We start from the raw sequence: 23,224 nt of genomic DNA, 5'->3' as shown, positions 1-23,224 counted from the left end.
TGAGTACCCTGTTAGAGGTAAGTAGAAATTTATTCTCGCGGCAAGTTTTTGGAGACTCAATCTATTGTTTGCCTCTGCTTCCAAGATGACAGTGGTGCTTTGAAGTTGGGTTCAATGACAACGACGCATGAAAGAGGCCACCAAACTGCGAGAAAGCTATAAGTAAGAGAATGGTGTAGCGTCAGAAATGGTAAAATGGTAAGATATCCATTTGGGGTGCACAAAGAAGAGGAGATATGGTATTGCGGGATAAAGAATTACAATCCGCGGGAAATGCTTGCATTCTTCTGGCTCATTGGTAAGTCTTCACAGCTGAGAGTTCAGAGAACTTTTCTCTTCTGTTCATTTGGTAAGTTCATACGGGATGTTGTTGATCAATCGTTGCTCACAACTGTTCGCTTCTCTGATCCTTCCTTGTTCAACTCTGCCTTCATCGTTGTCAATGCCTTCTCCAACTCTGCACCCAAATCACAGTTCCAAATCTCTCTGATTGGGACGTCAATAACAGCCTTTAATTTCTCAAGATCGTCCCCTATATCAGGTCTCTGCAGATCCAAAAGCTCTCCCTGTCGACGTCCATGGATCTGGACAAATTTGGCCCGTGGCATACGCACACTCTCGTAAGCCTTGAATGCGGCGAGGAGATCAGATGACGAGCGACACTCGCCGAGGACGTGAGAGAGGATATACGCGTCTTCCAATGCTTGGCCGGCACCGGCCCCTTGATGAGGAGCACATGCGTGTGCGCTGTCGCCCAGGAGCAGGAGGCGGAGGCCTTGGGATGAATACGTTGGGAATTCGGGGGAAAGATCGAAGATTCCCCAGTGATCGGTGCTCTCCATGAGCTAAATCCCAAGTCAGTACATTGAACTTCACTTTAATCACTGCATTATTGATCAAGCCTACCGAAAATATCTTTTGGCATTCCTCCCCAAAGCCGCCAAAGTCGGCAGCTAAATCTTTTCGTTCCATTCGCTTAACCCATTCTCCCTCCCACACTCCACTCTTAGTAGTGCTGAATGCAACGACGTTCATTACATCGCCATTAGCGACGGGGAAAGTGAGCACATGCCCCCCTTTGCCAATAAACATGAAGCGGTTCTGGGCCTTCTCTTCTCCTATGGCAGCAATGGCTTTGTCCATTGGTATCAGCCCGCGATAGGCATGCTTCCCTGTGAACGTTGGCTGGGAGAGGGGATTGCCCTTTCCCAGCACAAACTCCCTGCATACGGACCGAATGCCATCGCATCCAATAACCGCGTCTGCTTCTGCGGTAGTGCCGTCGGCAAATTTGAGTATAGTTTTGCCTCTATTCTCATCCCGTGAAAGGTCCGTCAACCTCTTGCCAAACTCGGCCATGCTTCCAGGCACGAGTTTGATGAGTTCGTCCACGAAATGGGCACGGTGAGCCGTGCTGTGGCGCTCAGTCGCCGAGAGTTTGGGAGATATGATGTGGGTCCCAGTAGGTAGGCCATGAAGCTCGTGTGCAAGTATAAAATCAAAGTATGTATCTTTCTTTGACTCCCAGCCCACACTCGTTGAGATTCTAGCGTACGCCTCTCCAACAGTCGGGTGTATAAGGCTCATGGCCCGAATAGAATTGGCACCAAAGAAAACGCCGGCTGCCAGGTTTCAGTGACGGTCATTCATACACGTAAGAAGTACCGAAATCCAATCATCAAGTCTCTTTCACGGTACAGGGCTAGTACTCACCCCCAATCTCGGAGAACTTAGAGGCAGCCTCATAGATTTTGATTCTGATATGGCCATGTTGTTGCAAGCCAATAGCCAAAGACAGCCCGCCAATCCCACCACCGACGATTGCTATATCAATAGGCTCTCGATCTTGTACGGAACCCATTTTCTCTTGCAATAACGCTGAACAGTACAACCGTGACTAAATGAAAACAGATCTCCTTGATATGCTGCCAATGAGGTAAGCCGTAAAGTCGAGAGCCGGAGTTCTAGTAGACAGGTAGCGGCGTTTCCAAAGTGTGAGAAAACTAGCTGAGTGTAACCTTGGAACTAGGTCTCGTCTTATCTACGGCTAACAATCCTTCGGGGAAGCACACGCTTTGTCCCGGTCACAATGAATTGCACGATACTAGCGTGCAGTGGTTCGTGAGGCGGGGCACGAGCCCGGGTGTGATATCCATTCACGGAATGCTACGGAGGAGAAACCTCAGTTATATGTACCCCTGCATAACATGCCTAGAAGCCTCGCCTGAGAACCCCTACCACACAATGCGCTCTTGCCAGCAGTATTACTTTGCTCACCATGCACTGTGCTCAGTATTGGTGCCTAGATTGAGATTTTGATGCATTTGGTTGATCTTACGCTGAGCCGTTCGGCCGGTAACAGGTACATGATCCCTGTCACATCCTCTAAGTATGCTACATCAACCTTTTCCAGATTATTGAACCAAATCCAGGCTTCTAGACTTTTCATTGCTGATATATGGTCTGAGGTGTGGTAAAAAGGGGTACTTCCGGTCGGTGTATTCCATTAGTTCATCATTTAGAGGAATCGCAAAAGCTTCCAAATTTGAACTGGCCCCTCTTCCAACATGGTTTACACGTATCCGGCTACTCCCGTTCATTAAAACGTGACGTCTCAAGGCCTCTTTGGAGCACGAGCAACCATATACAATGACTTATCCACGCAACTGAAGAATTAAGGAGCAAAGAAAAAATTGAGACGTACTGGGGTGTGCTGACACAGCGGCATTTGAAAGATATCTCCGTATAATACTCCGCGGACGCTGGCATAATTCCCTGGTATTGTCACCGTAGCATCCGTATCAAAGAAGGGTTGAATCGGCAAACTGACCCCTGTATGCTCATCTAGCATGGCTGACCATGCACTAAATGGCACAGTTACCTATGGTCACTGGACTGGCCGTATTCAAGAGTGGTTGGCCGCTTATGCTGAGGAGTACCTACCTTCGTAGTGTTGTGAAGGGAGAGGACACTGTGGTACCCGTTTCAGGGCCTCTGTTGATTCGCACTCTAAGGTTGATATATTCTGAGTTCGCTATAGAGAAGTAAAAGTGATTATAAATTAGAAAAGCAATGACAAAATATCGCACCAATTCAGAAGGCGTCTAACATTTCCTACTGGCAAATAGCCCATTCGTACTGATCCCAACGGGTTGCAGCTCTAGTATGTGTAGATGAAATGGGGATGGGCATCTCCCAGATTATCACCCTCTTCTTCCAGGAGGTGGTTTCGCTTCCCCAATCGCTTCTGCCGATTCTCGTACCAGAGGCCAGCCACATAAACACAGATTAGTCCAATTGCCATGCACATGAGGGAAAAGGTAGTCCTGAATCCTGTCCAGTAGAAAGGGGCCGCTTTGGATTGGAAAGAGAACGACGCAACAAATCCGCCACCGTTGCCCAGACCAATTTCCATACCCATGGCAAAGGCTGTCTTGTAAGATCCCGAAACGTTGTTCAAAAGCAGGATCCAAGCTCCAGGTAAGGCCGCGAAGGAACCAGAAGCGATGAGATACAACGCTCCATATCGTGCATTTACCGAAACGTGCTCCTGGTTGAGAATAATGATATAGCCAATGATTGCAATAAAACAGCCTGCCAGGGCGACGCCGGCGCGGTGTTTTAATTTGTCTGAGATGTATGCACACGCCAGGGTGGTGGCTGACGCTGCAACGAAGATTGGAATCACCAGGGACTGGATTTTCTTCGGAGAGGATCCAGGCTTGAGAACTGAGACGATCGTTGGGGCAAACAGAGTGCATGAGTAAACGCTCGAGATGACGCCTACAATGATGAAAGCACTAAAGCTTTATGTTAGCACAATTATGTTATGCAGCCCACTCCGGAAGTACTGTACCTGAGATAAATCTTCCAATCTGTGAGGCATCGGATGACAGCCTTGCGGTCTAACACGTCCATACGGCCGATGATGCCGTCGAGACGAATGCGTTCTTCCAAGACGGCCTTCTCGCTCGGCTTGAGCCACTTCGCTGTAGCTGGCCAATTGTTCATAAAGGGCCAGCAGAATAACGTGAGGGCAATTGTGATCGAACCCTCAATGACGAAGATCCATCTCCATCCATGCCATCCATTTGATGAATGGATGCTGGCAACAGCATAGGCCAACAGTCCACCGACGGCGTTGGAGAGCGCATTGCCCACATGGAGCATGCTCACACGCCATTGCAGCTCGTATCTTGGGTAGTATGCTGCCAGCAAGAAGATGGAACCAGGGATCAGTCCCGCTTCTAAGATGCCAATGATAAGCCGTATAGCAACGAGACCGCCAAAGCTTTTGAGCAGGCCTTGAACAATTGTGAAGATCCCTACCCGATATGAGCACCTCGTCAATCGGATCGACTGTGTCACTTACCGAGAATTATGCATTCACCACAGAGCACGGTAGACGGTGTGAATCTTTTGACCAGCCAGTTGCTTGGAACCTGCCCTCGCTTGTGAGTAAGATATAAATTGATGTTAGTTAGTTGGGCGTGACTACCTCTGCCAGCATGAGGCCAATGAAAACGACAACTAGGGAAACACAAGTTAGACACAACAATGTCCGGTTTTTGTGGCGCAAGACTTACCGGTTGCAATGTTGAACTGGTTGGTCAAAGGATTCATCCCAAGGTCCTTCTCAAGACCCTGGATCCTCGCCGTGCCAATGTTGACGCGGTCGATCAAGGAGATAAACCACAATACAAAGAGTGGTGGCAGGAGATGCACGTCGAGTTTCCAGATAAGCTTACGATACTCGGCACTGGAGAGGGACTCTGCTGCATCCGCAGTCGTTGTGTCAGAGGGTGACATCGAGACTAAGCCCAAAGGCTTTTCTGCCGCGACCTCTGCGTCTAATTCCATGATTGCGTTCCGTGTGTGTTGCTGCTGCGTATGGTTGGGAACACTTCTGCCGTGTCTTGACAGGGTGTGTAGTTGTAGAAAATAAATCGAAGAAGAACAGAATGTGCGCTGCCTAAAGAAGACTTGACCTTTGATACCAACCCCCCTCGTACCAGTAGCTTCTCCTACAGCCGCCGTTGCAAGAAGCCCATTTCGGCCAGCCCCAGCCAGTGATCACACACTGTGCTGAGCCAGATTCATCCACATCCACGCGACCAAGCCGGCAAACTCATCGCGGATTACCTCACTTTCTCTCCACATCTTTGATTGTTGGTTCAGCTACAGAATGCCTAGAATGTCACGCTTGCGTCGCGGATGGGGATACTAGGCCGGGGCAAGGGGCAAGGGGCCCCTGTCGAATCACAAACGGATGGGATTCCCGGTGGACGCGGCCCGTGCGAGACCACGGCCGGGAGGAAATTGCCTGGCGCGTTGTGGGGGAATCCGCAGCGCTACAAAAGAAGTTTATGTTGCGAAGATTCAAGGTCTGGCCCTAGCTCGAAGCCGGCGGCATCACGGAGTGTCCTCACAGGCTCTCGGCCGTGACCCTGTCACCTGGACCCTGGAACAGGACCCCTCTTCACGAAATCTTGGGCTGCCACCTTGCTTCCGCGAGTGGGGCCTGACAAAATATCTACACACCATCTTATTTGTACCTCTCATCTACCGAGACCAACGGGGTGCGGAGGAGGCATTACTTTTTGGTATAGTAGTAACAGCTCGCCTACCGTACAGTAGTACTCGTACTAGCATCATTACGAAGCCTGTGTAACGCTATGTCACTGGAGAGGCATTTTCAGGATTTGCCTGTATTCCGAACTCGTACGAGTTGGCCAAATGCCGGATTACGTGGAAAAGAAGTCCCCACACACATGTTGGTAAACCACAGCGCGTGGCAGAAATGAGCTCAAATAAACTCCCGTAGGCACATGCCTGGCCAGACTCCTTTCTCTAGAATGTGATAATCAACAAGAAAGGCGGTAGCATAACATAACAAGTGTTCGAGATCAGGCCATTCGGCACAGGATTTCTTGATCGCAGGGGGAGCAAGACGAAAAGGGCGTGCTGCATACAGCAAGCATCCATGGCGGTTTGGTCCAGACACGCGTCTACACTAGCAAGGGACGGACTTCAGAATTCTACACTTGCAACCAACACACATACCGTAGAGTCGTATTGCATGGGAAATTTTCTCTCCTCTATGCCGTTATAAGTTAAGCTCAGGCTCTATTCATCTTTTCATCCCACTAATTCTTCAGCTCATGTAGCAATGGATTTCGGATTCGTTAGCTAAGGCGCTCTGGCTGAAGCAGCACCCCTCGTCTTGAAACCTTTTTCCTGTCCTGTGATTGCCACTGGACTCAAGTCTACCTCTTGTCGAAATAACACCAAGCCAGAGCCACAAAAGCGTTCAGGATTCTGAAGCACAAAATCCATCAGAAATCATAATTTTCACTGTGGCTGTTACTCAGTATGTGCGGAGTTTCGGCGTTCCGCTGCTGCAATACAACATTGATAGCATGAAACGGCATAAACATTAACTAATTAGACTGTAACATTCCTGTTGCTACGCATGGACTTGTCAACTGGTAGTGACAGTTTATTGAACAAAGCCCAGTTCCTGTCACATTCTACAAGTGGTTCTTGCTCGTGGGCACCGATCTTTTGGCTCTCGTAATCTTAACAATGATCTATCAACTGAGAAATGACTACACACGTAATTGTGTTTTATTTTTAAGGCCAACACAGCAGTTATACCACAGTGCATACTCAATCTTGGCATACTCAATATTGGCTCACCTTGTAAGGGTCTCCTCGGCTGAATCCAGCTTTCGTAATGCTACCTGAATGAGTTGCACATTGGTTGCAGCTTTTCAGCCACCATTGCCAATAAAGAAGTGTTCGAGACCTGTCAGATGTCGGTCAGTGACCATTCAAGCCACTGTAGGACAATTGGCTGAGATATCACCATGCGTTAGCCCCTTTTTCGCAGCCAGGGCGATGGACAGGAGGAACACCGCACTCCCACCCCCCCTGGGGTATGTTTCAGCCACCGGTCCGGATAACACCCGGCAGCGAGTTGTGCCTACAAAATCCCTTGTTGGCATTAATAGCAGCCTGCAAGTGCAGTTGCTGCACATCACAGCATGCTGCCTCGTATAACATGTTGTTGGACCAGAGTCGACACATCAGCAGCTGCAGCTGCAAGTAAAGTTAGATACAATTTATGAACAAGTTCAATCAGCGATATGCTTCTCATGCTATAATATTAGCAGCTGTATTATGGGAGATATTGTTTTGCAGACAGCAGCATAATGTAAGAGAACCTTTCTGCATTAAACCAGATGTCTACGACTTCACACGCGTTGGGGACTTAAACATCCTGTCCATTTTATGGCTTACCGTACGTTTTGAGTTAGATTACATCTGATCTCCGCCACTAACAAGGCTGTCGTTGTAGGAGTTGTTGTATCTTGGGACAATGCTAGGGCGCCCCTTGGGGCTGGGACATCCACGGATTCGGACGAAGCTTGGTCCACCTCATCTAGTGAAGCCAGGATCAAGGATGAGCTTAGCGGAAGAGCAATGTCTCGCTGTCCAACGCCGTCGATTCCTTATAGATAGTGGGCTCTGTCAGATTGATTGCTGCGAGTGCGATTCAATCGTCGAACCCTTGCCTAACAGCGAACCAGTATGATAGGCTGTAGCAATACCTGAGATCGGTATCGCTGGCCTCTCATCATATTATCATTCTTTTGTCTTTTCATTGTTCTCGCATCCAGCCAATATTATGACGGCAACACCAGTCACTGTGCCCAACGGCCCAGACACGAAAAATGGATACACTTTTATATACGTGAATATACCTCTACTCGTCCTTGCGACGGTTATTGTTGGATTCCGTGTATGGTGGCGGTGCATCAAAAATGGCGGCGGCGCGCTGAACAAGGCCGATGTTTGCGTTGTCATCTGCTTGGTAATATGCCGTTTGCACAGATGTCTTTTGTATGCGGCTAACTCATAAACAGATTTTTAACATCATTCAAACAGCTTGTATAACAGTTGGTGAGGACTGTTTCGTGCCGTATTAATCGTTTTCTGCTACTAACTGAACATTTCAGCCATTTTGAACTGGGGCTTTGGACATCACGCCCCCTATCTCAACGCAGAACAACGATACCACTCGTTGCTATACTTTTTCATATTCCAGTGCTTTGTCAAGAACACCGTCGCAATAACAAAGTTATCGTTTCTCTTCTTATATCTCGACATCTTTCCGCAGAAGAAGTTTCGAATTATCTGCTGGATACTTATTATTCAGATAGGCTGCGCCTTGATTGCCCTCAGTTTTACCACAATCTTTCAGTGCACTCCGGTTAAGTACTCTTGGGACAAGACTATACCCGGGCATTGGTCAGTCATCTTGGTCGTGTTAGTGGTAATGTACGGCTAATATTGGACCAGCATCAACATTAAAGCGTTTTGGTACGGCCAGTCAGGATGGAACACCCTCATGGACGTTGTCGTTCTCGTCTTGCCAATTCCTGTAATCTTAAAATTACAGATGAATCGTCGAGCAAAGCTCAGTGTCATCGCTGTCTTTGTCCTTGGAGCATTGTGAGTATTCCAGATAATTCTCGTCTCGCATTTCTAATACATCTCTCAGTGTATGCATCACTAGTATCGAACGGCTGATTAGTCTCAACTTCAATGCCACTTTTATCTTGGACTTTACCTGGGCAACTGGAACATCAGTCATCTGGACTCAAGTGGAAGCCACAGTAGGCGTGATTTGTGCCTGCGCTCCTTCGCTGAGAATGCCGCTGGCTCGATTCATCCCCTTCCTGTTTGGCTCTACAAAGCATGACCGTTCGTACGAGTTAAGTGATGGCGTTCACGGCGAAGGCGCTCGATCAAACAATTGGAACAGTCAATCCAACCGCTCCAAGAGGCGTGGTGAATTTGATGATGGTATGGACGACTTGGAGACAAACTATAAGAGCGAAGGGAGCGAAGAAAGGATAATGGGCATCAAGAAGACTGTTAGCATCGACATGACATTTCAGGAAAGGCCGCACGATGCAGATCCAGATAACAAGTACACAGTATGATGGTCACTAATGTCGATGCTGCGGTTCAGGGGAGTTGAATGCTATAAGTCTTTTTCTTTTTCCCTACATAATAGAGCAACTCACTGCCTACGTTGAACGAGTTAGAAGATGTAGAGTTGAAATTTTGTATTCCAGTCGAAGAGCTTTCTTTGCTTTTTTTTAAACACACACTTACACACGCACATGTATATTATCCAGCTGCCTCATATATACATATTTATGAACATGTACTATTCAGTCTCCAATTTCTCTATAAATTTAGGATATCCGGATATTTAACGGCAAATCACAACTCTTCTGCCCAGTCTACAGGCCTAGTGAACGGCCACCAGCTCCCCTTAACCGTACACAAGTGGCCATCTTCCTCTTCCTTCCAATGCTGGGAACCCACGCAAGTAGGGCAATAAAAGAGATCTGTAGGATCGTATTTCTTCTTCGCAGCCTCAAGGGTAGGTAAAATAGCCCCGAACTGGTTGGTTAGATAGTCAGGATCAAGCCAGTTGCCTTCGTTCAGATATGAACCAGTATCAGGGGCAAAAGCTACTTGGGCCTTGCCTTTGTGGTATGTGACATCTTTTTGAGCAGCCGCAATATCTACATATGGTGTCAGGCTATCCCAGTTGCGCGACACAATGTTTATTAACAGCGCTCGGCGGAACACGGGGTTGACACCTGAGAGTGGTAAATCTTTGGTCGCAGCACCACCGCCAGTCATGTCAATAACGGCCGATGTATTCTGTCCCGGTAGACCGGCAATTGCTTCGACCATTTGCCGTACCGCCGTTACATTGGCTAAATGCTTCTCCCCGAACAGGCGAGAAGACATGAGGATACCACCACCAACCTCCGCGTCATGATGCATCAGTCCGGTTAAGTATGCATAGTAGTCGGGGAAAGCCAGGTAATCAACTGAAACATCAATTCCCCGGGATTTGAATACTGCCAGCTTCTCCATGATTGGCTCCATTGTTCTCTGAACCTCTTCGAGTGTTTGGTTGAAAACACCCGCGGCCTGCTGAAGCATACGAGACGGTGGCCCCAGGGATGACTTTCCATCCCATGCCGCCCATCCCGCGTAGCCTTGCACGCCACCATCCAAAAGAGCGGGTATTTGTTGATACCAGGTAGTGATAGCATCAAGAAAGGCGTCCAAGTCATCGGTGCCCTCTTGTGGTATGATTTGCAAGATGAGCCCGACCATGGGGGTCTCCGGATATGTGCGGACTGTTGCACTCGTGACGATGCCGTATGTGCTGGGACCTCCGCCACGAAGAGCCTGGAACAAGTCTGGGTTGGAGCATGGGCTGGCTAACACCTTTGAGCCATCGGCCAGAACGACGTTGAATTCCAGGACCTGGTCAGATCCAAGGCCATATTCATGCATTGCTGCTCCATGTCCACCACCTTGGAGATATCCACCGATAATTCCAACTGTGGGACAGGTACCGCCCACGACGACAACACCATTGTCGTGAGCAGCTGGATAAACATCTCCCCAGGTGAAGCCTCCGCCAATGCGCGCGGCGCTACCGCCCCAGTAGAAAGCACCGCCTAATTGGACATCGGCGCATGATTCCGTGGGAACATACGTCTTGCTAAATTCCAATGCCTTGGTGGGATCATCTCGCAGATGGTGAGTCCATATCAGCAGGCCTCCTCTTCCGCTGGAACGACCGAGGAGGTCATGACCACTCTGCTTGACGGAAACACGAATGTTATACCTGGCAGCAAACTTCAACCCCGCGCTGATGGCGGCGGGTGTGGTGGCATTGATGCTATATACAGCAGTGTCCCCGAGAGAGCATGTCGAAGAATTTCGTCCCGGAACATGGCATGACCACTCATGTGGGAAATCATAGCCGCCTGGAAATTTTGCATGAAATGCTGAGTCGTAGAAGTTTGCCTGAATGAAGGCACAAGCCTCTGCATCTTGATGAGGCCCAGGGTAGCACGGTGCTGCGACTGGAACGGTTCTGATCAGATTTCCAGACACTGTATTGTTCAGTGACGCCCATGCCTGGTCGGACGGCCAGCAACGGTCACCGTATAGCTACGTAGATTTCATCATATTAGAAATGTCTCGTTTCCAACACGTGGATTGTGAAATACACGCTTCGAAGGGCCATGTTACCTACACATTTGCATGCTGCATCAACATTTTGGACTAACCCTGTTAGCACCGTGGCAAGAGCGGCAAAATATATAGCTTTCACCACCATATTAGTGTATTGCAGCTGCCTAGATACTACGTTGGATATTTGCGCGGATCATGAAGGCTTAAAGATCACCGCTTTGTAGTCTCTCCGCAACGGCAGATCTTACAATAATTTATACACCTGCCTCGCCTCAAAACTATAGCTGTCATTTGAGGCACTCGGATTTTACTTGCGATGGGAAAATTAACGCCCTGTTCAATGCAATATCACCAGTATCAAGGAAACTGCTTACTCGACTGATTTATTGTGAGCATAATACACGGTATGTTAGTTTGCGCACGCGCAAGGGCACTCTGCATGCTTACTGGTAAACTTGTCATCTCGCAGTCAACTTCACTCAAGAACCAGAAGCAACATACAAGATAGGCGTTGCGAGTCACTGTGCCATTTGATGTGCTACCCTGAAAACTCTTCTATGCTGCTGCAGTAATCCAGCCGATATAATATCTTTCATAAATTCTCTGTGCCTGATTATTCTCAACTTTATTTCAAAATGTAGGTGTCCCACCGCCACAATTATCGTGACTAGATGGTAAAAGAAACAGCTCTGCGATATTTTAGAAACAGCGGATAAGATCAGCGGCATCGGCGCTTATATCTAGGTTACAATATGGTTTCAATCATACCATGGGTCTTATTTGATTGATTTCACTGTCAGTTCCCTTTAGACGCAGAGATTCCACAGCGCGTGAAGTACCTGCACGACCGAGTTAAAGTTTAATGTCGTATGATGATATATCTATTCGCAAACCCTGAATAGATCACGACGAGGGATCAAATGCACGGAACAGACGACTTATACCTTGACGATCAAACTGGCAACTAGTATTACCAAAGTTATAAATGGAAGCACGTTCACTGCTGGGTGATAATGAATTACACTTCAATTTGGTTGGCATGGAATCACATGTCCTTGTGGGTTTGCAATTTCCCCGCAAGGCTTTTCAAGTTCTCCCTGTATGTTGTTCTCCGTTATTCCACTTTCACTTCCAGTTAGCTAAAAGAGACCTTGGAGCATTACATTATTAATAAACATGGTTCACCCGAGTCTCGTTGTCTATTACGTCTGGACTTTGTGTTTATTCCATAACCATTGCTGGCCACGCAATCTTGATAAATCGAAAATTGTGATGCTGTTATGCAGGCTTACTGTAGGCACAGTTATGCAAATCTGCCTACGGAGTAGATCCAGTACTATTCCCATTATGGCAACCTCAGTTAGGTCCACAGTAAGCTATGAGGGGTTTGAAGTCGTAAAAGTAAGCTACTGCGCTAAAAATGTCAGCATTTGTGGAGGAGCCGGTAACGCCGGAAGGGCAAACACGCCGAGGTATCAAATGAGATCCTTCATTATGAGTCGTTTTGGTAGCAAGGCCAATTCAAATGAATGTGAACATGTCTGCCACAAGAACAGCATTAGCAAAAAGGGTTCACGTAGTAGGAAACTTCATTTGTCTAGAACAACACACAACGACGACGGTTTCGGGCTTCCCCCCCAAATTTGAGCTAGTGTTCTCGGACGACCGCCCTTTGCCATATTAGTTAGTGGATACGACCCAAGGTGCTCATGTTGTTGGTTCAGCGTCGCATTTTGCAAAAGTCCGCCAGGGCATATGGAATACAGGCCCCCAAACTGGGAAGTTGGACAGGCAGCCAGGAAAATTTATGTCACTGCAATGTTCTAGGCATAAAATACGAGTACTTCGTAGCATGACTATGATATGTCAAATTCGTATTGATTGGGGCTTTCGGATAACGCCCACGATGAATTCATTGCAAATAAACGCAGGAATTCAGACACAAGAGTGCAATTGAGGCGAAAGTGAAAAACAACACACTGTATGCTAGTGTAGATTTGTACTAAAAGAGCGTTTTTGATGGCCACTTCGTATGCTTCCAGACGCCAGTAGAAATATTTACCTTTTGTGGCGTTGAGATTGTTGATTATCTCCAATTATGTATCAGCCCGTACTTTATGCATAAAGGTAGACAGGTAGATAACTGGTGTTCTTTGACCAAAAGGATACCAGTTGGCTATTAAGAGCGGAGTACGGAGTACTTGAGAACATCACTGTGTACGACAAAGAGAAATCTACGCCGAAGAACATTTCTTGTTACATCTCTTTCCTTTAAATTTAATAATAGCTTTGTAGCCGTGTAACCGGCCTGGAAGGGGTTTGCCGTGTCTCATGGTAGCTTTATCAGTCCAACAGTTTGTAAAGTGATGCCACAATTCTCCTCTTGGAATTTTGACTTGGTCGCTGCCATGGTCGCTACTATAGAATGCTCTGTATCTGGCATATTTTGACTTTCTCAGCCGACGTTTGTGGTATTGATGCTGCGAGATTATTACTCAACAAAATCTGCCATGAAGCCTTTCAGTTCAGGATTTAGATAGGCTACCGGAAGACTTGCTGCAGTTGACTACACAATATATCTATATCACCCCCCGAATGTTAGTTCACAGAAGCAATAACCACCTCGCCTATCTCACTCTATGCTTCCCCATTTATGATGCTGAAAGTCTATTGAGCTTTGTATAAGTACTCGACTGTACGCGCACGTGGAGTATTAACTACTGTCCGTAATTCCATCTTCATCAGGGTATTGCGCTGTTGGATAACTCTTTTTAAAGGCTAATACTTCCTGCTTGATGACTATGTATCTATTCGAATCCCAAATCATGTAGTGAAAGTTGGTTTAGAAAGTTCATTTGCAAACATAATTGAGTGTGGAAATTTTGCAGCTCACGGTACTTAATCCCAATTTAATGTGATCAAACAAACACATCACACATGCGCTACTAAATATGCCTGAACAACAATACTGGCTGATACAGCATCATTTTCATCTACTTCATTTCTCGGCTTCTTTCAGTGAATTGGTAGCAATTACAGCCTTTTGCTTCTTGTTATGGTGTTCTACGTAGATTACCACTCTTGACAAACCGCGACGATAATATTGCCGTCTCCACGAGGTTGTTTTAGCTTGCCAATACCAAAGCTTCGTGTCTCATCAATACGTATTACTGAACAGCTGGAGGCTTTTGTGCGAGTTTCGTAACGACCAATATATTGAAAAGACAATTGTCCTTGCAGGACCCGTCAATTATCGCACAGTTGTTCCTCGCTCTCCGTTGGTAGTAAACCATCGGTATAACTCTTATTGATCTTCGTATCATTTTTGGCTGACGTTCCGTTCGAATTCATTTCGATTGCACCTTTATACGCTGCCTTTGAGTTGTTGACGGCAGCACTGTTGCTGCCAGTGAGATCAGTGGCTTTGCCAACTCCCAACTTATTTTGTCGCCAGCAGCTCCAGAAAGCTTTCAGAGCGGGCATATTGGCGGCAATGATTCCAATGGACATCTCAGCACTGCTAATGATGACCATTTTCCCTAAAGAGTATGTAAAATCGGGTGATTTTGAGAACTCAATGAGAATAATTGCACGTAGACCACCGATAAGGACAGCAGAGCCACCCGTTGTCAGTACAACAAGTACAGCGACTCGTCTTTTTAGGGACATTTGCAATGTCCAAATAGTCGGGAGCGGGAGAAATAGTATGCAAACATCGACAAACAAATTCTAGTAGTTCAATTTCCGTCAGCTATATCTCTTCAAAATGGTATGCCAATCATTCGCGTCGGACTTGACTGATATGATAGCTGCAGGCAGCTTTCAGATCTACATACGAGAGAATAAGGAACGAAATATGTTCTGTTGAACTTGCGTTAACATCGATCTCCTGGTATCAAGCAGTCGTGGTACAAACATGGTAGTACTCAGGCATTTGGCGTCTGGATATAATTCTGGGGCATAGAAAGCCTGCAAAGGACGGCACTGTAATGAATAAAGAAGCCAAATGGCTATCGTAGACAGCATATGGAATCCAATTATGGCCCAAAGAAATTGCAAAAATAGCTGCGTTTCAGATAGCCGAAAGAAGAACAGAAGAAAGCACATCTTGACAGCAAATTGCATGAAGACGTACCAATATTCTTCAAGCAGCAGGCCCTAGAAGTTATGACGGAGTTGATATAGCAGCTCATATTTTATCGCACAAAGAAGTATTTACCTTGAGAAGTATCGTCATCCACTCGGGATGATCTTGCATGACTTGTGTGATATGCCTGCGAGATAATATTCTTAGCGTCTCTCCCTACATCTCATTGAACCATAACAGTTTCTCCAAACTGAGAGGGAAGATAAGTCTATGCCACTTACATCCCGGCACCAAATTCGAGAAAAAAATACAGGAGAGCTTGTTGGAAAGAAAAGAAAATCTGAGGTTATGAAACCTTATGGTGTCAGTTGCCAACCTCAGATAGCTGTGAAGATTCGTACGAACCAATAAAGACGCCATGGCCCAGTCGTCCCAGCCAAAGGACTTCATGGAATAACCTCGAACCCATATTCGCATGGCGATGGTAATCATGGCGAGGATATAGAGCAGCGAGATGATAATATATGAAAGTGGGCGGAGGTCCTCCATCTTTGTCTTACAATAGTATACATTGGTATAGGGATTGGAATGCCTTGGCGCGAACTTTAAGGAAGAGAAGAGAAAGTGGCGATTTGTATCGAAGCTTCAACCGTTTACATTTCGCGAGCCCCTTAAACAATAACCATCATAACTAATATTACACACAAGGATAGCTGGATGCACATCTTGGAATTGATCTACAGCACACAGTACAATTTGGGCATTGGTTCGCTTATTTCCGCTTCCCCGTCCCATGCTAGTACAAACCTCCGTAGGAGTCATATATGCATGGTTTACTCAAGTAAGGATTAGTCGACCTGATATTTTGCGGAATCGTACCCATAATTGTTGACCTGTCAGATTATCATGGCGAGAATGTGGTTGCATTTACTCCATAATCTTCGTTGGCTGTTTATCATCATCAAAGCCAACAGCCACCACCCCAGATTGAACACTGAAGTTACCCCAAAGTTTATAAACGGGGTGTCGTCTTCACTACGCACCATTGTCAATTTGTCTGATACAGCTCTACCAGTAGCATACGAGTACGTAATCCGTATCTCATAATTAACTTACACGAATGCTACTCCCTACACGCAGTTGGCCTCCAAGACTCGACCCCTGTGCCTGCTCCACAGGGCACAAGAATTCCCTGGCTAAAGATTCTCCTGACACAGGTAGCCTTTTAGGCAAGTTTATGATTCAACCGTTCACAGCGCTTCTTGCAGCTAAGGACAAGTCATTTCTGCATTACACCCCAAAATCCTTCTCTACACATTTCGCACCTTCACAGTGTCTTATTTTCCCCCTTCTGTCGAGGTTCAAACCTATAATAACCAGCATTTAGGATGACTCGAGCATTTTACGATGCTTTTAGTATGGCATTACAAGCTTCATGGGAGCTATCAGCACTGGTTTCACTACTAGCCGGTGTCGCTTCCCACCATTTAATCTTTCGGCCCTTTGAGATTGATGGCTATGCATGGCAGATCCTTTTTATCTTTCTTGGTTCAGTGTTCATCTTTGTCATCGCTTGTATACAACTTGCTGGCTATGGAGTTATTCTGGCTCTGTGTCGTGTCTCGCTTATCGCAACTGCATACAGCTCTGGTGCCGCGATTAGCATCTTCATGTATAGAGCATTCTTTCATCCACTCAATCGCTTTCCAGGTCCATTCTTGGCTAAGATTTCCCGATTTTATGCCATGAATAATGCTGCTAAGAACATTAAAGCATTTGAAGATATTCGAAGCCTCCATAAGAAATATGGAGACATAGTTCGAGTTGGTGAGGCATCTGCTTATATCCATACCGATTGTCGAAAACTAATTTTCATACTTCAAAAAAGGCCCGCGCGAGCTCTCCATCAATCGCCCGTCTGCTATCAGTGTTATTTACGAACCCCCTACACGAACAACAAGATCGCCATGGTATGCACAGGTGTCAAACGATGTTACTAAAATTTCCCTAAACTCCACTCGAGTTCTCAAAGTGCATAAGCTTCGTAAGAAGGTCTGGGAAAGAGGTCTTAGTTTCCGAGGTATGAATGGAGTCTCCCTAGCTCTTCATAAGGGCAAATCATGTGGCATCGTGCTAACTGTGAAAAGCTCTGGCTGTTTATGCACCGCGAATACAAGCTAAAGTAGATCTTCTGCTATCAAAAATTGCTAATCATTGTGGCCGCTCAATTGACATGACGGAATACGCTATGTTTTTTGGCTTCGACGTGATGGGTGATATCGGTGCGTGAAGTTTAAGAATATTTTGATACGGTTATGTTTCAAAGTGCCTGAACTCACATCATGGTGCCAGGATTTTCCAAAGATTTCCATATGCTTGAGCTAGAAAGTGAGCATCTCGCCATCAAGGGCGTTCATGAGAGCATGCTGGCCATTGGTGTTCTAGGCACAGTACCGTGGCTACTGTCCATGATATCTAAGGTGCCTGGTGCAGCAGCAAGCTTTTCTCGATTTACTACATGGTGCCATCGGGAACTTCAAAAAAAGCGTGAGGTAAGATTTACCGCAGTCCTTGAACCTTCTCAAAATGTAAGGAGACTAACTAGACGAGCAAGGTTGTTGCCAGTGAAGCTGCTGCGTTGAAGGATCAAGATCCACGAGATATAATATCCTGGCTGTTGAAAGCCCTCAACGAAGGCGATCCTTCTGCCCCACCTGGTGAAATAGCAATTCAAGAAGACGCTCGCCTCTTGATTATAGCTGGAAGGTAGGCAAACATGTCTCTTTAGAACCGGATATCGCACTGACCAAATATTGCAGTGACACAACCAGCGCCGCTCTTTCAAATGCGTAAGTATGACTTCAGGCAACCTTTTCTCCAAATTCCCTCTTCTATATGCATTTTATGGTATGTGGAATATTGTATTAACAGGAGGGGCTTCTCAGGCTCTATTATCTCGCCAGCAACCCGAATAGCTATCAACGTCTTCAAGCGGCGATTAAAGAAGAATTCCCTGGAGGGATCAGTGATTGGACATATGATAAAAATATCCCGTATCTGGACTACGTCATTCAGGAGACATTAAGACTAAAGCCCTCCGTCCCAGGCGGCTTGCCTCGTGTCACGCCCCCACAAGGCCTTATGATTGACGACGACTTCATCCCCGGAGGTACAGTTATCGCCGTCCCAACATACACAGTACAACGTGACGCACGTTTTTGGTCAGACGCCGATACTTTCAAGCCCGAGAGATGGGAGAATCTGTCTACGGAAAAGTCCCCATGGATTCCGTTTACAAGAGGCCAATGGGCATGTCCCGGTAGAAATCTAGCTATGATGGAGCTTCGCATGGCTCTTAGCCACATTGCACTCCGTTATAGTATGTCCTTGGCTCATGCAGATGCTAGTAAAAGCTTTGACAATGGAGTCATGGATACGTTTACGTTGACACTTCCGCCGTTGCATCTTATCTTTACGCCTTTATAAATACGACGATTCCTGGCCCCGGTCTTGCAAACAATTCAGATGTTATTAACGAGATGAGAGATGGGTTGGATCATTTCACCTCATAAGGGAGTCTTCGAACCTATTTGCACAGGCTTTTGGGACAATTGTATTATGGCCTGGTTTATTACTGGTGTTTGTCTCATGATGCCGGATTGCTGTAGTTTGTCTATCTGGTGGTATTACTTTTGCATGATTCTGCGCTACTAGCCGTAGCAGTAGTATATTTCCATAAAGTGTCGGCTAATGTCGCTACCTAACAGTTATTTGGGCATCGCCGCATGTTGTCGGGTGCATTTAATAATACATCTGTAGGCTTCGAAACGGACCCTGTACATGAGGTACATGCACCAATACTTCCGAAGTTGTTAGTCCCTGTTTCCAGTAGTGAGTGCATCAATAATTATTTCCTCCTTCTTCCAAAGCATCGGGTGTGCCTTAATTCATTGAGAAAAAATATGTCATGACGGGATGTCAGCGTTCTTTCTACTTTAAACTAACATTTCCAAGTCGCCCGGCCATGATAATACCTCGAACCCGACCACAGGTACCTCCTTTAGTATGACTGGAAACTTGGACGCTGTGTAATAGATAATCACTCTTCCTCATGTTGCATCGGCATTCTTAACACGCTGGGTCACCGTCTTATCTTATAGGGGCAGTCGGGAGGGGGGCCAGGGCGGGCTGGTCGTTCATGTTCCTCCAACTCCATCTACATGAGCCTACGACCTGACAGTCGCATTATTATTGTCATATTAGATCAATATTATACATATATCTGCATCATTAGTGCCGATTTTGTCATTATTGAAGTTTTTATAGTATTCTAGGAGTATACACAAAGACATACGGCAAATTAATATTACTGCACGATTAATTGAGTGACGCAAATTTAGTTACGTACATTACTACGTAGAAAACGAAAGCTTTGCTGAGTACCTAGTACGGTACATGTACTCAATATTAAGTATTGGTATCTCAAGCTTATCTGGTTAAAATAAACATTTTCAGGTTGCTTTCAACTGCATACCTAAGGTACTAATGCATGCTAAAAGCGCCATGTATGTAATGATGTACTCGACGCTTACAATGCTTATGCCAGTTAAAAGTTTATCGTTTGCTCCCTTTATTAACTGACATAGGCCCTGTTTCAGAAAATTCCTTGCTCGTCGCATCAAACTTTTGATCGCATTTCTGAACTGTACTTGAGAACTGCAAGCACAAATAAGCTAATCATGTCCCAATACGATCTCATCGGAGCATCGTATAACGTTGTTGAAAACCTTCCTTATAGAGCTGTTGAAAAGTACAATGTATACATGGCCATCAAACCATTGCTTAAGCCAGGTACATCTGTTATTGAATTTGCATGCGGTACAGGATTTTATTCATCACACATTCTTACTTGGGGTGCTGAATATGTGACTGGCATGGATATCTCGCCCGCGATGCTGGAAAGTGCGACAAATCGATTACCATCACAAGTTGCTTCCGGAAATGCGCGATTTGTAGTCGGAGATGATACAATGTCGACATCATTCGCCCCCGATGATAGTTACGGGCATTTTGATTTGGCTTTTGGCGCCTGGTTTCTCAACTATGCTCCGAGCAAAGAGAAATTAATAGCTATGTTTGAGAGTATCTCCCTCAATCTCAAATCAGGTGGTGTCTTTGTGGGAGTTGTTCCGCACCCAACAGATGACCTAGTAAAACGAGCAGAGGATTACAAAGATGCTGCCCTGAATCAATACTTCCCGCGCAACGAATATTTAGATGAGTTGGACTCAGGTGATGGTTGGAGATTACGGGTTTTCTTAAGTAACGATGGGGTGGACTTTATGACTTGGCACATGAAAAAGAGTGTGTATGAAGAAGCTGCAAGGCTCGGTGGCATGAAAGGCAAACTGGAGTGGAGAAGAGAGACACTAGGTAGAGAGGACAAGAGAGAGCAGTTTGGTTTGACAGCTGATGAATGGCAAGTGAGAGTGGCAAACCCTCATTGCGGGATATTGTTAGTTTGGAAAGACTGAATGTCAATTACGAAAGGTAAAACTAAGGAATCTCGAGAGATTCAACTGCTGGGACGGAACACGTCAACACTCGAAACCCGTAGTGTTGAATACATTGCGAAATGAAAGGAGGTTAGGCATAGGATTGGCTTAAGAAAAATACTACGCACGTGCACACTCACTATATGTTTGATTTCATCAGCATTTTATAGCAGGAGCTGAATAGATACGGCCTTTTGTATTTTATTTACTCCAAAAACATATTGATGCGGACCAGAGAGGACATAATTGCTACAGCCGGGTTATATCGCAACATTCATGATGAAAGCATTATTCTAATATCATGGGAAGTAGCATTGTTTTAACGATCAATTTGAAGTTACAAAAGCTTCTACTGCATAAACTAGATGCAGTGGAATTATCATGACAATAGTGAACAGTTGCAAGGATAATATCAGGCGCCCTACCCTCTGTAGAGAGATGTAAACTACCTTTCCAAGGATAGCCATGGCCTAAGCATAGCCCCACTGTATACTGGGTTTGGAGTTTGGAGCAGTCGGATGGTGCGAAAAGTAAGATGTGCAGATTTGTTTCATCCATATATATTTTTCGGTGAAATGATATTCTCAACTTGCTACTATATGTATCATGACATGAAAGTGGCATACTGCGATGGTACTGAACGTTTTAATTGTACGAATACTTTCGTTGCAAATGACTTAAAATGCATCTACGTCGTCTTATTGAGCAGTTAATTTCCGAGCCACAATAGGTACCAATACCCCTGAAGAAACGCTTATGAAAGCGTCCCACATTCTTACAGTTAAACGCGCGGTATGTTGTAAGTCCAGCTATTTTCTTCGGGGAACAATGTGGGCTTGTCAATGCCCAGAGGGACAATCGGAGAGGATGTGGATTGTTGACCCATTCAGTGACAGGATGATTGCTAATGCGACTGGGGCGGTGAGCTTTGTTTCAAAACGTAAAGGGAATAAGGGTAATCGCAAAGAGTTTATGGCTCAATATAAAATGTTCGATGTAGAACCATACTTATGGGCGTTGTTTATCTTAACACCACTTAAACCGCCTCATACAATCTTTCAATTCATCATGTCTCGACTTTTAACCATAGCCCTCCTCCTTGGGCAGTCTCTTGCTTATGACACTGTTCTAGGCTTTAATTCACACCCATTGGTTGAGACGCGGTCACTTGATGAAATATACCATGCTGCTCTCAAGGAGGGTGGAATTGTTACCGTGTGGCATGGAGGTGACGAAAAGGACCAACAAGAGACTCTAAAAAGTACTTTCGAAGACCGCTTTCCTGGGATGACCCTAAATATTACGGTGGACCTCTCGAAATATCTCGACGGCAAAATCGATCAACAATTATATAATAATGACGTTTCTGTTGATAGCATAATTCTTCAGACACTTCAAGACTTCCCGCGTTGGCAACAAGAAGGCGCCTTGCTCAACTACGCCCCCGTCGGATTTGACAAGGTATATCCCGCATTCAAGGATTCTATATCAGCTTCGTGGTACGGGTATAGCATCTTTTTCTGGAGCATCTCATGGAACACTGAGAAGCTACCAAATGTCAAGAATATATCTTCCTATAGCAATTTCTTGGAGCCGGAGTTCAAGAACAAACTTGTCCTAACATATCCCAATGACGATGATGCTGTTCTCTTTGCGTTTTATCAGATGTGAGTTGACTGTTTCGAAACAACAAGTATATTTGGTTAATAAATGATGATTAGTATGCAACAACTTGGAACCAAGTGGTTTGATGGCCTTTTGAAGCAAAATCCTCGATGGGTTCGTGGGACTGCTACCCCTCTTACCATTGTGAGCGCGGCCAACTACTCTCAGTCGGCTACATTTACGAGCTTTGGCGGGTTTAACCCGGGCAAAAATATTAAGATTGCCTTCCCGAATGATGCAAATTTCGTCAGTTGGCCTCAAACTGCTGCGATACTGAAGAATGCGCCACATCCAGAGGGCGCAAAACTCTTCCATAACTATCTTCTTAGTGCTGAATATCAACAGACTGTTAGCTTGAGTGTTCGACAGGACATCAAGTCTTCCGGCTCACCATATTCTGACATAATGCATACACCTCATACAAACCCGACGGCATTTGCTCGGTTTATGGAGGATCGTGTTACTGTTGAGCGATTGAGATTCTTCTTCGAGAACCGCCTGGGGTCTGCGGAAGGGCTAAGCCCATTGATAGATGATATTTAGAAATGACGCGATCTGAATTGGATATCTTCTTATGTTTTTATAACTAGCTGTGTATGATAACACTTGGATCTCTAGATGTGGTGGTTAATGGGGTTTGGTAGAAAATAAAAGACCATACGTTGAAGTAGCATGAACCCATTTATATAAGTAGAGGATTCCATCTACAGAAATTAAGTGGGGAATCCCCGTGTCCATACCTCAGAGACATTTATACAATGCTCATCTTTCTTTGGCAGTATAACCAAGAAGTATCGAGCCTTGTGATGGCTCATTAAATCGTCAAATCTGT

At 45.7% G+C, this 23,224-nt stretch overlaps 10 protein-coding genes across 10 annotated transcripts; 5 read left to right on the top strand and 5 right to left on the bottom strand.

Annotated features, from left to right (window-relative positions):
• Positions 1-259: 259 nt before the first annotated feature.
• M431DRAFT_120441 (hypothetical protein) lies at positions 260-1,980 on the bottom strand. Its single transcript, XM_024912099.1, has 3 exons — positions 1,714-1,980; positions 907-1,622; positions 260-845 (listed from the first exon to the last, which is right to left on the bottom strand). Exons 1-3 carry the CDS (start codon positions 1,859-1,861, stop codon positions 375-377), a joined length of 1,335 nt encoding a protein of 444 aa, XP_024771700.1. The 5' UTR covers positions 1,862-1,980; the 3' UTR covers positions 260-374.
• Positions 1,981-3,160: 1,180 nt separating this feature from the next.
• On the bottom strand, positions 3,161-4,809 carry M431DRAFT_91616 (hypothetical protein; the record flags this gene model as incomplete). The annotated part of the gene is made up of 5 exons (XM_024924280.1): positions 3,161-3,800; positions 3,857-4,325; positions 4,373-4,442; positions 4,496-4,530; positions 4,587-4,809. 5 exons carry the CDS (start codon positions 4,807-4,809, stop codon positions 3,161-3,163), a joined length of 1,437 nt encoding a protein of 478 aa, XP_024771699.1.
• A 2,281-nt stretch (positions 4,810-7,090) lies between these two features.
• Positions 7,091-7,702, top strand: M431DRAFT_209034 (hypothetical protein). The gene is made up of 2 exons (XM_024913431.1): positions 7,091-7,303; positions 7,361-7,702. The coding sequence occupies exons 1-2, from the start codon at positions 7,127-7,129 to the stop codon at positions 7,595-7,597; spliced, it is 414 nt and encodes a 137-aa protein (XP_024771698.1). The 5' UTR covers positions 7,091-7,126; the 3' UTR covers positions 7,598-7,702.
• M431DRAFT_91198 (hypothetical protein) lies at positions 7,691-9,011 on the top strand (the record flags this gene model as incomplete). The annotated part of the gene is made up of 5 exons (XM_024924234.1): positions 7,691-7,876; positions 7,929-7,965; positions 8,022-8,313; positions 8,365-8,517; positions 8,567-9,011. 5 exons carry the CDS (start codon positions 7,691-7,693, stop codon positions 9,009-9,011), a joined length of 1,113 nt encoding a protein of 370 aa, XP_024771697.1.
• Positions 9,012-9,189: 178 nt separating this feature from the next.
• M431DRAFT_522092 (hypothetical protein) lies at positions 9,190-11,274 on the bottom strand. The gene is made up of 2 exons (XM_024920494.1): positions 11,147-11,274; positions 9,190-11,061 (listed from the first exon to the last, which is right to left on the bottom strand). Exons 1-2 carry the CDS (start codon positions 11,228-11,230, stop codon positions 9,298-9,300), a joined length of 1,848 nt encoding a protein of 615 aa, XP_024771696.1. The 5' UTR covers positions 11,231-11,274; the 3' UTR covers positions 9,190-9,297.
• Positions 11,275-11,538: 264 nt separating this feature from the next.
• On the bottom strand, positions 11,539-11,941 carry M431DRAFT_209024 (hypothetical protein). Its single transcript, XM_024913430.1, has one exon. The coding sequence runs from the start codon at positions 11,811-11,813 to the stop codon at positions 11,604-11,606; it is 210 nt and encodes a 69-aa protein (XP_024771695.1). The 5' UTR covers positions 11,814-11,941; the 3' UTR covers positions 11,539-11,603.
• Positions 11,942-14,331: 2,390 nt separating this feature from the next.
• M431DRAFT_538526 (hypothetical protein) lies at positions 14,332-15,809 on the bottom strand (the record flags this gene model as incomplete). The annotated part of the gene is made up of 6 exons (XM_024921035.1): positions 15,578-15,809; positions 15,454-15,512; positions 15,305-15,359; positions 15,002-15,243; positions 14,922-14,946; positions 14,332-14,814 (listed from the first exon to the last, which is right to left on the bottom strand). The coding sequence occupies exons 1-6, from the start codon at positions 15,719-15,721 to the stop codon at positions 14,332-14,334; spliced, it is 1,008 nt and encodes a 335-aa protein (XP_024771694.1). The 5' UTR covers positions 15,722-15,809.
• A 781-nt stretch (positions 15,810-16,590) lies between these two features.
• On the top strand, positions 16,591-18,658 carry M431DRAFT_91080 (hypothetical protein; the record flags this gene model as incomplete). The annotated part of the gene is made up of 7 exons (XM_024924215.1): positions 16,591-16,999; positions 17,061-17,252; positions 17,320-17,454; positions 17,525-17,719; positions 17,803-17,938; positions 17,992-18,021; positions 18,118-18,658. The coding sequence occupies 7 exons, from the start codon at positions 16,591-16,593 to the stop codon at positions 18,656-18,658; spliced, it is 1,638 nt and encodes a 545-aa protein (XP_024771693.1).
• Positions 18,659-19,869: 1,211 nt separating this feature from the next.
• M431DRAFT_510252 (hypothetical protein) lies at positions 19,870-20,918 on the top strand. Its single transcript, XM_024919432.1, has one exon. It carries the CDS (start codon positions 19,912-19,914, stop codon positions 20,704-20,706), a length of 795 nt encoding a protein of 264 aa, XP_024771692.1. The 5' UTR covers positions 19,870-19,911; the 3' UTR covers positions 20,707-20,918.
• An 877-nt stretch (positions 20,919-21,795) lies between these two features.
• On the top strand, positions 21,796-22,935 carry M431DRAFT_497320 (hypothetical protein; the record flags this gene model as incomplete). The annotated part of the gene is made up of 2 exons (XM_024917580.1): positions 21,796-22,394; positions 22,449-22,935. 2 exons carry the CDS (start codon positions 21,796-21,798, stop codon positions 22,933-22,935), a joined length of 1,086 nt encoding a protein of 361 aa, XP_024771691.1.
• Between the last annotated feature and the right edge of the window lie 289 nt (positions 22,936-23,224).

The sequence above is a fragment of the Trichoderma harzianum genome (assembly GCF_003025095.1).
Source record: "Trichoderma harzianum CBS 226.95 unplaced genomic scaffold M431scaffold_10, whole genome shotgun sequence".
Taxonomy (NCBI): Eukaryota; Fungi; Ascomycota; class Sordariomycetes; order Hypocreales; family Hypocreaceae; genus Trichoderma; species Trichoderma harzianum.
This window is presented reverse-complemented; position numbering and strand designations above follow the sequence as displayed.